Genomic DNA, 12,758 nt, shown 5'->3' on the forward strand with positions numbered 1-12,758 from the left:
ACATTCTTGAGCTGAGCCACTTCAGGCTAGCTTTACCCACTCCAGCTTTGGCTTCTGGTGAGGCACCGAGGGCTGGGCTGGTCACTGCAAGGAGCTTCAGCTCACGTGGCAGTACCCCACATCCTTGAATGGATATGTTCCCCTGTCATATCTTGTTTAGATACTTGGTTCCTTCAATAATTATTAAGAAGCCCAGACCAAATTCTGATTTTAGTCTTCTACTTCAGACAACTTGGCAATGAGGATGCAGAACTGGGCTTTCAGTTCTTCACAGAAATATCCAGGTAGATATACTACCAGAAACACTCATGCTCTTCTGTGTGAAGTGGTAACCTAGACTAAAGAAGAGCTGTTGGGCAAATTTACACCTGACGTAACTGACAGACTTTAACTACGGACTTTATAATAAAGCTCTGCCAATGTACCCTAATAGAGAATATACACCACAGACTGAATCAGGAATACTACCCCTTTACCCATAGCATTTTTGTCGCTTGTATAAACTTCCTACAGAGTTGCAGAACTTTAGCTGATGAAGACCTTATGTCAGTTTAATTGAATTTATGCTATCTAAATAAATTGTGTATGTAAGTCACAAGTTTATTCTTATACGCCTACAGAAATAATGCAAACACTGTAAAAAGTGACACACAACATTTTAAAAACACATTTCACTGACACAGTGCATGAGCATTACAGCATTTTCACATTGCTTCTTGTTTCAGAACACAGGACACCATAATACAAATCAGGAGCATCCAGTTTGAATACAGACCTACACTGGTGACAAGTACTTAGCAAAACTGGGCTAATAATTTCTATGCTCTCAGTACACTAAAGTATGTGTAAGTTCCCCTTGAAGTTTAGCAAACTCTGAACTGAATAAAAGATCTAAAGTAGAATGTATACAATCAAAAAGTATTCGTAAAGGTAAAACATCCTAGCTTTAGTTTAAAGGAAGAGTTCTTAACAACTGTCAGTTTTTCTCAACTTTAATATTTTATTTAACTTTTTTACTGATGTAAAGCTTTCACTGCCAGAGCAGAAGCTTTCTCTATTGAACATATGAGTAAAACATGAGTTAAAAGTAAAGGAGCTAGTAAAAAAGAGGGGGCTGCTTTCAAAATGCTTAATGTCTGAAGCAATTTCAGGAATGGCAGATGATGAAAACAGCAATAACTGTTTAATCAACAATGCCTTTTCCCCATGCAATAAAAATTGGCTAAGAAACAGAACCCTTAGTGGCACCATTTCTTATTTCCTTGCACTGCCTCAGAAGACTAGTGTGTGGTACAGAGCAGAATAAGCTGCATGACGGCTAAGAGGAAGACATAAGGCTTTTGTTTTCTTGATCTACTGAACACAATGTGAACCCACCGTTCCATTAGCCTTTGTTCAGGCAGTTCACAAAATATTCCTGTCCAGCCCTGGTAACACTGGCAGATAAATCTCTGCCTCATGGCTTCAATACTCTCCAGGCTGGGTTCACCAGTCACCTGAAACTTGAGGCCTCTCTCTGAGTGACGGGCTTGGATCTTGAAATTAGTGGGTGACAAATGGAGGTAAGCAGAAGATTCACTGGTTTTGCGGATACATCTTCCATTCTTCTTGCAAAGGACTTTGCTACAGAGTTTGGCTGCTGATGTCACATTAATAACATAATGTCCTAAGGGTCCATCAATGTACCGTTTCACAGTTGAACAGCTCTCCTGTAGATAATAAAAGACCATGACACATTTCTCAGTAGCTAGCATTATGTCCAAATTTATTATATTTAAGAAGATGCTAGTAAAAAACTGTTCTTGGCTAAAGTAACCTGTTGAGATAAATCTCGTTGGATTTATGTACTGGAGTTTAAACAAGCTTACTTCCATGGGTAAGATTAACAAAGTAAAGTATTAACCTTTACTACCTTGTCTACTTGGATGCTTGGTAGAAACATCCAATATTAGACTAGGGAGGAGTCCTAGTAAGCAGAAAGAGAGTTTATATGCTAATCTGAGACTACTTAATTCCTTAAGTAGAGATTTCTGGTAATTGCTAACAAGGAACAGTGCCTGGGACCAATAGGTTTTAAAGCACATATAGAACCACCACTTTGGTGTTCATCTCTCCAACTCCTTCAGTTTACAAGGAGCCACGGCATTTTCAGAAACCAACACAGAAGTTGCTGCAATTGCAGCTACAAAGTCCCAGTTCATATTTTCCCCTTGTTCTGCCCAAGTCAGCAGTGCTTTTCCAGGGACTCCAGCAGGAAGAGAGCAGACTGCATGAAAAGTGGAGTAGGCACCAAAGCCCAGCCCAGGTTTAGAAGCAGGGGCTTGTCTGTCGTTTCTTCTGCAGAACCCCAGTGCAGCCTCCTGCCACCTCCATCACTTCAAGAAGGATTATTTATGAAAGCTTGAAGAACCTGGGAGGAGGAGATAGTCCTTGCAGAACAAGGTAAAACAAACTGTGCTTATGTTCATATGTTATTGTTTCAAAATATGTCTTTCCTCTAACCTGGACTCGTTATTCCATGATGCTACAAATGACCTGCCCAAAGCAATGTTCTCTGAAGCAATGGGATTTCTCAGTCTGACAAAAGTATAGGACTAATGAGACCTGAAGGTAGCACTAAACCATGATCCTCAGCTGATGACTTTAATAAAGATAGGTAGGTGCTGTGGTGTGCATGGTGGCAGGGAAGAGGTATTGAGGTGATTCCTAAATACTAATAAACTGATACAGACCTACCTTTGAGCTGGCGTATTGCATACTGCCCCAGAGAACAACTCCAGCTGCTCCCAAAGCTGCACTTTCACCAATGGTATTTACCAGATCCCTCTGAAAAAAAAAGGCCAAAACCGGACATCAGAAAACCAAAGATACAAAAATAAAAGTAAAAATGAACAAGGATATGGGTATCAGTTCCCACCCCACCATGAGGAGACATTGGTCGTGTGGTATATTCTTCACAATAAAATCACTATTTAGTTTAGCGAGCTCCTCTGTGTGTCTCACAGGTTTGCATAGGTTGCATTCATGAATGTGACTAGTAAATAATTATTCACAAGGGGTCCTCCAACAAACCTGGTGGAGTAAGAATTTAATGATCTATTTTGTCTACCAGCCTTTGAATGATTGCCATACCTACATAGGCACCATTTTTGGCAAATGATGACAAGTATGATCACACATCATTGGAGTACCCTTATAGCGTCTAGTTGCAGTTGATAGGCTCTAGGCAGGAGTCTAACTTCTGCTGCTTTAGCCATACCGATAGAGTTAAAGAGCTGCTGTTACTACCAGCATGAATGCCATTATTCCAGGAAACATATATTTGAAAAATAAGCCTCTTCCAGTGCTACACAGTGCCAATACTTGCACACTGACTTAACCATGTCCAGTTTTAGAGCTGCACCAATAAGCAGTGGAGTTGTAACAATAGCAGTAACACAGCTTTACCAGCTACAGACTGTGTAGAACAGGAGTCACTGGTGCCTTGCCAACAACCTAGCAACATACCTTATAAGTGTCTTAAAGACATTCCACGAGACTGTGACTGTTGTGTCTAGAGAAATGCAATTAAGTCTCAGAAAATATGGTGGAAGGATCTTCTTCCACCCTCAAATTTCAAAGCGTGATCAATTACATCCAAAACCATTTCTGTCTACAAGTAGTGATAACAAAGTAGTTCCTGATCAGTGTTTGTAATGACAGATATTACAGTATTTGATGAAGAAAGAGCAACTTCCTTTAAAAAGATACTGATGGTCTTTGATATAGTCTTTTTACCTGTTTTTAGAAGAATACAATCCAAAAGACCAGACAAATTATCACAGTTTGGTGCTGGCAGATCAGAAATGCAAAATGGCAAAGTGGAAGACCCATGTTATTATTGTTAATTACTACTAAATAATTTATTTCACTATGTAAGTGGGCCTGTTGTTTTTCCAGTGCATAGTTAAGGAGTCCCCATTCCTGAAGCATTTATGGCCTGAGAGATAAAAAATGACCCTGGACACTTGACCCTCAACTAAAGGTTGGAGAAACCAGTACCCCAAAACTTGCAGAAGTATGAAAAAGCAGAGCTTCCCTCTTGGCTCTTAGTGTAAGATTCAGAGTGCTATAATTGGCCTTGCCTGAAATTCATGTTGCTGCTGATCATCCAAGCTGATTTTTAGAGAATGTCATTACTCTTAGAAGTATACAGTCTGATGTTAGTTTTATAAAAGGATAGTGGTGAGGGCTGCAGGTGTTACTTTTATGTGTGAGGGTTTTTTCCTATGGGAATTTAATTTATCAATTAAAAAAAAAATTTGAATTAAGGATCAAAATATTAAATGCTAAGAGAATGAGAAATACAGCCTGACCTCTTGGTAATGAGGATCCTCAGGCTTTCCTCATCTGTAAGCATTTTATGAAGATTACCCAGATACAAAGGCTGATCTGTGATTCTACATTTGTCACATGATGGTTGAATGATTTAGCACTAACATGGTTCATATCTCAGTAACAAATTAATGAAACCTTTTCAGACAGACAAAATAAATAATCAATAGATATTTAGCACCGATGTATGAGCTAAGACCTGAGCAAGCCCCAAAATAAAGATTTTATAAGTAAGCAATATGCTATAAGAGTTAGGGTGCTTGACCTAAGTCAGTAAATCCAGTTTTTATGCCCTCATGTTCCACCTCTTTCTTTTGTTACTTTCTAGAAATAGTTTAGACTGAGATCCACAAAGGAATTTCAGCACTTCATGTCTAATTCATATGGATATAAAATAATCAAAAAAGAGCATGACACTTAAAGTTCACCTAGTCCTCTGAGTGTGTGAAGCCCAGTGGTACTGGTAATTTCACAACTGAAGCTCTCAAGACACCTACACTTCCACTTTCATCCCACACCTTGAATCACCACTTTGCCAATGCTGAGAAACTCAGCACTTTTCTCAGGTTAAGGCCAAAATCTGGCATTTGATTGGAATTCATGTTCCCCTAGGGATGCTTAAACGATTCTTGTAGCACCTACACAGGTGTTGATGCTGGTAAGAACAGGAGCTCACTGAAAAACAAAAATTGTACGAGCCCTCATATAAACACTTTTCTTTCACCTTACATTTCTACTTTTTGTATCCTTTAAGACAAAGGCTGAGTGCTAAGAGTCTTCCACAGGAGGAAAGAGAATTAGAAAGACATGGGCTGAATTTTTCTTTCTTCTCCTATGTTTAAAAGGTACATCATTTCCAGCTAACCCTCCAGCATGGGTTACACTCACAGTGAGGTTACACAGTGTTCAGAGGGGTGCCGTTTCTTTTTCTGATTCCATTTAACTTTACTCCAATTCAATACAGGTTTAGTGGAGAGCAAAAGAAACAAAAGGGAACCTGAATGCAACTTATGATGAATTCAGCTTAATAATTAGGTGTCCTGGGTTCAGCAGTAGCAGTCATTTTTCTCCTCCTTGGTAGCTGGTGCAGTGCTGTGTTTTGACTTTCAGCTTGGGAACAGAGCTGATAACAATGATGTTTTGGTTTGGCCAAGGACTTTGTGAACCTCATGCTCTGCCAGGGAGGAGGGGAAGCCGGGAGGAAGCAGAGACAGGACACCTGACCCAAACTGACCAAAGAGGTATTCCATAACACAGCACATCATGTCCAGGAGGTAACAGAGAGTTACCCGGAAGGGCTGGTAGACTGCAGGGTTGGAGGAGGTATCAGTCAGTGCTTGGTCGGGCTGAGGGGGCAAGTTATCAGTCATCTGGTGGTGAGGCGCTGTATGCTCTTCCCTTGTTATTTCCTTTATCATTATTATTATTGGTGGTAGCAGCAGTGATTTGTGTTATACCTTAGTTACTAAACTGTTCTTATTTTAACCTGTGGGAGTTGCATTCTTTTCGATTCTCCTCTCCATCCCTCCAGGAGTAGGGGGAGAGCAAGAAGCAGAGGGGAGTGAGTGAACAAGCCCTCTGACTGGTTTTAAACCACAACATTAGGTAACTTGCCCAAAAGGAAAGAAGTAAGAATTCTGACTGTAACTTCTAGACCTGGTTATGTCTTTTACTGAATGAGTGACTCTCATTCGGTACCTCAAAAGCCATTATCACAGAAAGGCTTTTCTCTGAATAATCTATAAACAGGAGGTTGCACCAAATTCTTTATTTTTGCTTTCTCATACACTTGTTACTTTTGGTCTGGTGATTTCTTAACTCTTTCCTGGTGTCTAACACTGGGTGCTGGATTCATCCTGACGAGCCTGGGAAGAGAACGGAGCCAAGAGCTCCCACACCAGATGTGGGCAGCAGTCACCCAAAAAGGGTGACACCACCACCACCCTCCCCTGCCACAGACAGGGTTAGAAAATGAAAGTTTCACCCACATTTGTGTATTTTTAGGAAAGGAAAGCTATGTGCCTCTCATAATGGATGAGAGTGGGAGCAGAGATAGGGAGGTACCACTGTGAAGCCCCAAGAGAGGCACACGAGTTCTACCAGCAGCCTCAGACACAGCAGTCCTGATTTTGGGATTGAACCTAGCACCGCTTATCATGCAGCACAGCTTGGCATTAGTGGGAGCTCATTGGCACAGCTCTTCTGTCTGAGATTAAGAAGTACCTCATACGGAAGAATACATGCAAGTTTAAAAAATGTTAGCTATCATTTTAAATATGAGCATCTTGACATTTTTCTAGGTGGAGAATCCTATTTCACTCCTTGTACCAGACCTTCATCCATCCATGTTAGAGTACTGTCCTGGGGAGGCAATTTTATGGGTCAGCTGCTACTGAAGTGTCTGATATTTCTCCAAGTGATAAACAAGTCAACAAAGCCTCTTCCCTTCTGATGCTCATTCTCGTTCAAGCTTTTGGGGGCAGTATGCAACAACCAAAGATCCTCAAGATTATGCTGGGCTATCTCCAAGCAGAGAGTTGATTTGGCAGGGAGAAAGAAGCTTTAGTTTCTATCAGTGCTTCTCCATATTCTGATCAGCCAACTGACTGCATCAGACAGTAAAAAAATAGGAGGTGCACTAAGACATTTCAGTTTTAGAGCCTTAGAGGAAGCAGGACAGTCAGTTCTACCTGCATGCTGAGGAAAGATAAATAAATCTGTAATCTTTCCTTTAAATTTTGACCAGTCTTAGTTACAGATGTGATTTTTCTGTATTCAGGAATGGCTGCACAAGCCTAGGGCGGTCGCAGGGAATGGCCTCTGTACACATGCACACCTGTTAATCGGAGAACACTATCTGTAGGTGAACGAGAGAACTGTTATTCATTATTCACCATTTGTGAGTTGTCATCCTGCTCTATTAATGACTTCAGCCATCTACTCAGGAAGCACAGATGTTACTGTATTATCTTCCCTCTCCCACACACTTAAGTGGATTGTCAAGGCAGATAGTTTCTAAATACTCTACAGATGGCAAACTGCTTCTAGGTAGTTCATAATGATCAGGATCCCAATTCAGAATTTATGAATTGTTTCCCAGAAAAAAAGCAGAACGAATTTCTCAGACACCTTATACTCAACTCACCTGATTTCCAGGTGCAGGCAGGGTGAAAGGTACAGCACACATAACTACAGCATCTGCTTAGGACCTGGGTCTTACGTCTTTCTGGAGGTCTGCTAGACCAGTGTCTCTCCCTCAGTGACTTTGACTCACAACCATTCTATATTCTTCCGCTGTGATATTCAGTGTATTTCATGTTTTGTCCAGAAGAGCTCATACACAAAGCTTGAATGTGCCAGGAATTATTTCTGTTGCACCAGAATATCACAGCTCTGATGGAACTTGATGGAGCAGGGCAGCAGTTCTCCTGACGCAGTCCCTGTCAGAGCTCAGGTATCTTTTATCCTGCTATCCCAGTTTTAATATGGCCATTAAGCCTGGATGTTATTTTACCGCACTGTCTCCTTTCCTTGCAACATTCATGCACATCATTGCTGGAGCTCAGAGTTTTCATGCCTTGTCTGTAGGTCTGTGAGCATCACTTGTGGGCATGTCATAGATCAAATGAGAAGCTCCAGTCTAGTCTAAAATCTGAACACACAAACTGGTATTTAAAAGACCTTGATGGCTTCAGGGATATGAAGGAAACCAAGAACATTATTTTCCTATCATTCCTATTTAGAGTTTTCTGAAGTGCAACCCCGAAAGTTCCTGTCAGTCCCCGAGCTGTTCACACATAGCCTGGAGACATGTCAAGCCCTGACCCATGGCTGACTGCAGAGCTGGGTTCTGTCCTTATTAGAAAATATGTAGTAGAGTATAACCCAAAGGTGTTTCTCTGGCTACACAGGCATCTTCCTTGGCTGCAGAGTTGTAAAGTGATCTTTAAAGCATCCAAAAGTAAATGGCTACATGCAATTGAAAAACGGGCCAGTGAGTTAGAAAGTATAACATAGGAGGAATGTCATATTGCTGCTGTACTGTTCAGAAAATAGCTTTAGGTAAAACAATAACTTTATACCACCACAGATTTTGAACTTGAGCATAACTGGTAACAGCATATTAGTTTTCATACCTCTCAGTAATGTCTGTGGTATTTTTGTGTCAATCAAAAGACTATTTTATATTATAAAAATGTACTATTACAGACTGCAGTTGAAGAGTGCTTAATTATTTCACAGCCTAGGTTCTTCAGTGAAGGTGTTCTGGGTGAAATCCTGCCTGTACTGACCCCAGTGGCTCCTTGCCTTCAGCAGCAACCTTGCTGATTTGAAATCCCATGTTTTCTGAGTCAGTTAGGACGTGTAGTTTCCATATCACACAGAAAATAGCTCCAAAGAGTTCCCAGTTGCTCAAAAATGAGGCAGACTGAATTCATGATTGCTTCTGTGCACCATTTGGTTCCTGGGGGCAGCCTGAAACTCTTCTCAGGTTGCTAGGGCTCCACTGCACCTCCCCAGCTCCAGCTCCAGGCTGAAGCCATGTGCAGCCTGGGGTTTGCTGGACTGACTTGCTTTTTCCCTTAACTCTTCTCTCCCTCTGGCTGTTCTGGTTTGAGTCAAGAACTTGTCTCTATCAGCCACAGAAGCAAGCTCTCACACAGCTCTCCATAAACCAAAGGGAAGGAGCACCCCCAGATGCCCTGAGCTGTCAAAGAGTCTGCCCCAGATTCCTTCCCCTCTTAGGGAATTGATAGAGATCAAAGTAAAACTTTTGGAACTTCGGAAATTAATAAGCATCTGTGCCTCTCTATTATGTGCATAAACAGGCAGAGCCACAATCATTACACATCCAGAAAGTCTGGGGTTTGTAAGCATGTATTTTTACTATCAATGTTGTGAACAGTGTATATTTATTGCACTTGGTCATTAGTTGAAGGAACATTGCATGACTCAAAAACTTGGTTTCTTTATTAAATGAACTCCGCAGTGTTAGCACTAAATGTTGGATCGTGAAGATATTTGAACATGTTGTACCTCTGAAAAGAGAGATGGCCAACGCTTACCATGCAGGAGTTAGGAACTCCAGGCCAGACTACTGTACTTGACTACACTTGAATATACTATTCAGTATATTTCTATACTGAATGAATTTATGTTCAGATAAACAAAAAAGTCCTGAGGCTCCTTTCTTATGAAAGTTTATCTTTCCATTACACTAATTAGTTTTAAACTTCACGAAAATTTGTCAAGTTCATTTCACAAGCTGTCCTGAAGAATTAAAATATTGGAATGAATTACTTCCTTAAGGAAATGGTTTATTTGTACTTTCTTTCTAAATTACCCTCATTAAAAATATATGATGTTATCCTACAGAAGTAGACCAAAGCACTGCAGTATTAACTCTTGAAAGGTGTAGAGATTGTACAGTACTTCTTTTTAGAGGGTCCACCTTAAATGTGAAAAACAGTAAGTGTTGTTATAGAAGAAAAAATTTTAGCAAGTATTTTTTCTAAGAGGCTTTTTCTACTCTCTACATTTCTAAAATTGTCTGCTTACCTCTGTTAAAACATGAAAAGTATAGGCATAAAATGGTCTGGAGTAAACAAACACAGGCAAAACATAGTCTTTTCTAGCCATTGAGGCAACACGTATTGCCTCCTTAACCCGATAGTGAACAAATTTTAGTGCGTTTGGACTTGACTTCAGTATATAATCCAGGTATATAGAAGGGTAGAGAGCAGTGCTTTCCTTCCACAGCCAGAGCAGGAGGTCATTGCGCTCAGACTCAATGGCTGGGCATTTCCCTGTGTATGTTTGAGGGTGTTCTTTGTAATCGTAATTGTAGCAGTCTGGGTAAAGGTAGTAACCCCACAAACCATTTGGTCTCATGTGCTCAGCCAGAAGGATGGTGTTGTTCATGAAACTCTTGCCAGCATCTTCAAATTCCTCTTTAGCCACTTTCCTAATTCTGTCCTCTGACCACTGAGGATGCCGTCTCCTAACCATCTCAAGAGACTTATTTCTATATATGCTTTTGTTGCCCCAGTTCCTATCCCACTGGGGCCTCCAGTTTTCCCAGTCAATGACTGCAAGTCCCTGGAATTTCTTCATGGGTATGCAGTAGTCAATGTCAGACTTTGCTTTATTGAGGTGTTTGATAAGACTTTCATTCTGGGGCACCCCTCCATTGACAGGATCTCCATTATCTGAGTAATAGGGATAGTATCCCAGATGCGTGTGATAGAAGATTGTCACATTGGATCCACTCAGAGTCTCATTGGTGTTGGATACAATGTCAAAAATACTGAGATCCAGGTCCACCTTGTACCGCAGCCTGCACTGCTCGGTCGGCGCGTTCCAAACAACCATGAAAGGCTTGTGCAGAACCAGAGGGGCCCGTGCCGGCTTCGGCAGCTGAGCATCAATCATAGCGAGCAGCACTGACACTGCTAACCATCTGACCCAAGCATCCATGGCATGGGGCTGTTCTGGGAAACTGTTATGGTGTGTCTTTGAAAAGAAAAATCAAACAAGACATGTTAGAAGGGCAGTAGCCACCCTGGAGGCAGATAGGATGGCAAAGGGATGTCTTTTGGTTTGATCTGCTTATGTTAGCATTATACCCAGCACAGAGAAAAGTGCAAAACTGTAGTCTTGTAAGAATTAAGCCTATTATCAAATGCTGTCAAAGACTTTTTCATCGACTTCACTGTCTGGAAGTCTGTTCTGATGCTCAGCTTTTTTATGTCTTTCCCTCTCATCCAGACATCTCCCACAGCTGATTCAGACCTTTCCTTAACGCTTATTTGCTCCCTGATGTGTATAAAAAAAATAGCTAATGAAAGAATAACTTAAAAAAAACAATATGAAGATGAATGTGCTGATCATTTGAAACTTCAAGCTTCCAAGCTACCGGTCTGCTACAGTCTAGACTTGCCTAGAATGTTGTTACAGTGGGGCTAATGCCTTCTTTAATATCTGTATATGCTAATGGTCACAATAGGAAAAGTAATTTAAACAAAAGTCAGACACTTGTAACTCACACAAATTAATCGGGAACTCAGAAATGCTGCAATTTTCAGCATATCTGAAAAAAAAACCAACCCAAACTGTATTGCTACCTACACTTGAATTTAATTTTCTTTTTCTAAATGAATAAATGCAATAGTGATAACCAGTCTTCAGGCTAAGAGGGTGATACTATTAATGACTTAATGGTTTAAGCTACTGATTATACTGAAAGCAAATTAAATATCAGTATATTAAAGAGAAACAATTATGTTAAGTAGATCTGAATTAGCCAAAAAAGCATGCTCCATCTTTAAAAAAAGGGACCTAGTCTGTAGCAGTAGGGGCCTATTAGCGTTAATTATTCCTTTCAGGATGTGCTGTTACCACTGACTGTCACATTGGCTTGGGGACTATCAGTACTCTGGGAGGCGGAAGAGCAGCAGGGCTGCTGGCACCTCCGCCACCCCAGCCCCACTTTGCACCCCATGGGGCAGCTGTCCACCCCCTGCCTGCCGTCAGGTGCTCCAGAATACTGCTCCTGCTTCTTCCCCAAAGAAGGACAGCTCAGCCCTGTCCTGCGGCTGTCATTCAGGTCTCTTTGCTGGGGAATACAGTGCCTGTTATTGGGGCTGATGAGCAAACACTACACAGTGGGGTCCAGCTGATAAATCAGCCTGAATCCAGAGATGATAAAAATTGCTTGCTGTTACGAATATTACCACATCTATAGTATAACATGGTTTATCCTCTCAATTGTTATATCTGTCAAGTTTCTCCAGTTTAGTCACATGTTAAACTACTGCAATCACTTTCTGCAGTGCGGATTCAGTTCATGAACTAGCCATGTGAATTTGAAATGTCCTGAAACTGGGCATTTTCTTACTTTACATCCATTTTTATTCACTTCTTTCCTTGCCTGTAAGGTCAGACCCAACGATCTTACTGTAATTAGCCTAGCTTCACTTGTCGCTAGTATTTTTTCACTCGGATAACACCAGTTAATATCCTAACTTTTCCTAGACAAGGAAAGCTCTTTGCACATACCCATCCATTAGTCCATGGCTGGGATCTGTAGGTTTCTTGCTTTCCAAACCACTGCAGTCAACACACCACTCTAATACGATTTTTTAGTACTCCTTGGATATTACCTTTTAATCTGTAATGGGATGCCAGATATACAGGAAGGCTGCAGGTACCCTTATCCAAATCTGCCAGCAGGCTTATTAAAGAAAGACACTTTTTCACTGTTGGAAAATTTGTTGGCTTTCAAAAGTATTAAAATCCAGTATTTCTCCCCCTGTAATTTGCCCTTCCTTGCCATTCTTCCATCCTCTGGGTTTAATGTTTCTTCTATCTGCTGATGCTCTCCT

At 41.0% G+C, this 12,758-nt stretch overlaps 1 protein-coding gene across 1 annotated transcript; it reads right to left on the reverse strand.

The window, feature by feature from the left end:
• Positions 1–1,086: 1,086 nt before the first annotated feature.
• Positions 1,087–10,851, reverse strand: LOC130602680 (hyaluronidase-1-like). The gene is made up of 3 exons (XM_057415815.1): positions 9,934–10,851; positions 2,737–2,826; positions 1,087–1,709 (listed from the first exon to the last, which is right to left on the reverse strand). The coding sequence occupies exons 1-3, from the start codon at positions 10,849–10,851 to the stop codon at positions 1,281–1,283; spliced, it is 1,437 nt and encodes a 478-aa protein (XP_057271798.1). The 3' UTR covers positions 1,087–1,280.
• Between the last annotated feature and the right edge of the window lie 1,907 nt (positions 10,852–12,758).

This window comes from Pezoporus wallicus, unplaced genomic scaffold, assembly GCF_028554395.1.
Source record: "Pezoporus wallicus isolate ANWC-B61680 ecotype Strahan unplaced genomic scaffold, APGP_CSIRO_Pwel_v1 contig_6966, whole genome shotgun sequence".
In the NCBI taxonomy this organism is placed as follows: Eukaryota; Metazoa; Chordata; class Aves; order Psittaciformes; family Psittacidae; genus Pezoporus; species Pezoporus wallicus.

What these genes read in the sequence shown, in the direction of transcription:
- LOC130602680 (XM_057415815.1), bottom strand. Translation starts at nt 10,851, where the DNA reads ATGGATGCTTGGGTCAGATGGTTAGCAGTGTCAGTGCTGCTCGCTATG. An exon ending in CTTTTCATGTTTTAACAGAG is followed by an intron (nt 2,827 to 9,933) that starts GTAAGCAGACAA and finishes TTTTTTTTTCAG; the next exon opens with AGGGATCTGGTAAATACCAT. An exon ending in TGCAATACGCCAGCTCAAAG is followed by an intron (nt 1,710 to 2,736) that starts GTAGGTCTGTAT and finishes TATTATCTACAG; the next exon opens with GAGAGCTGTTCAACTGTGAA.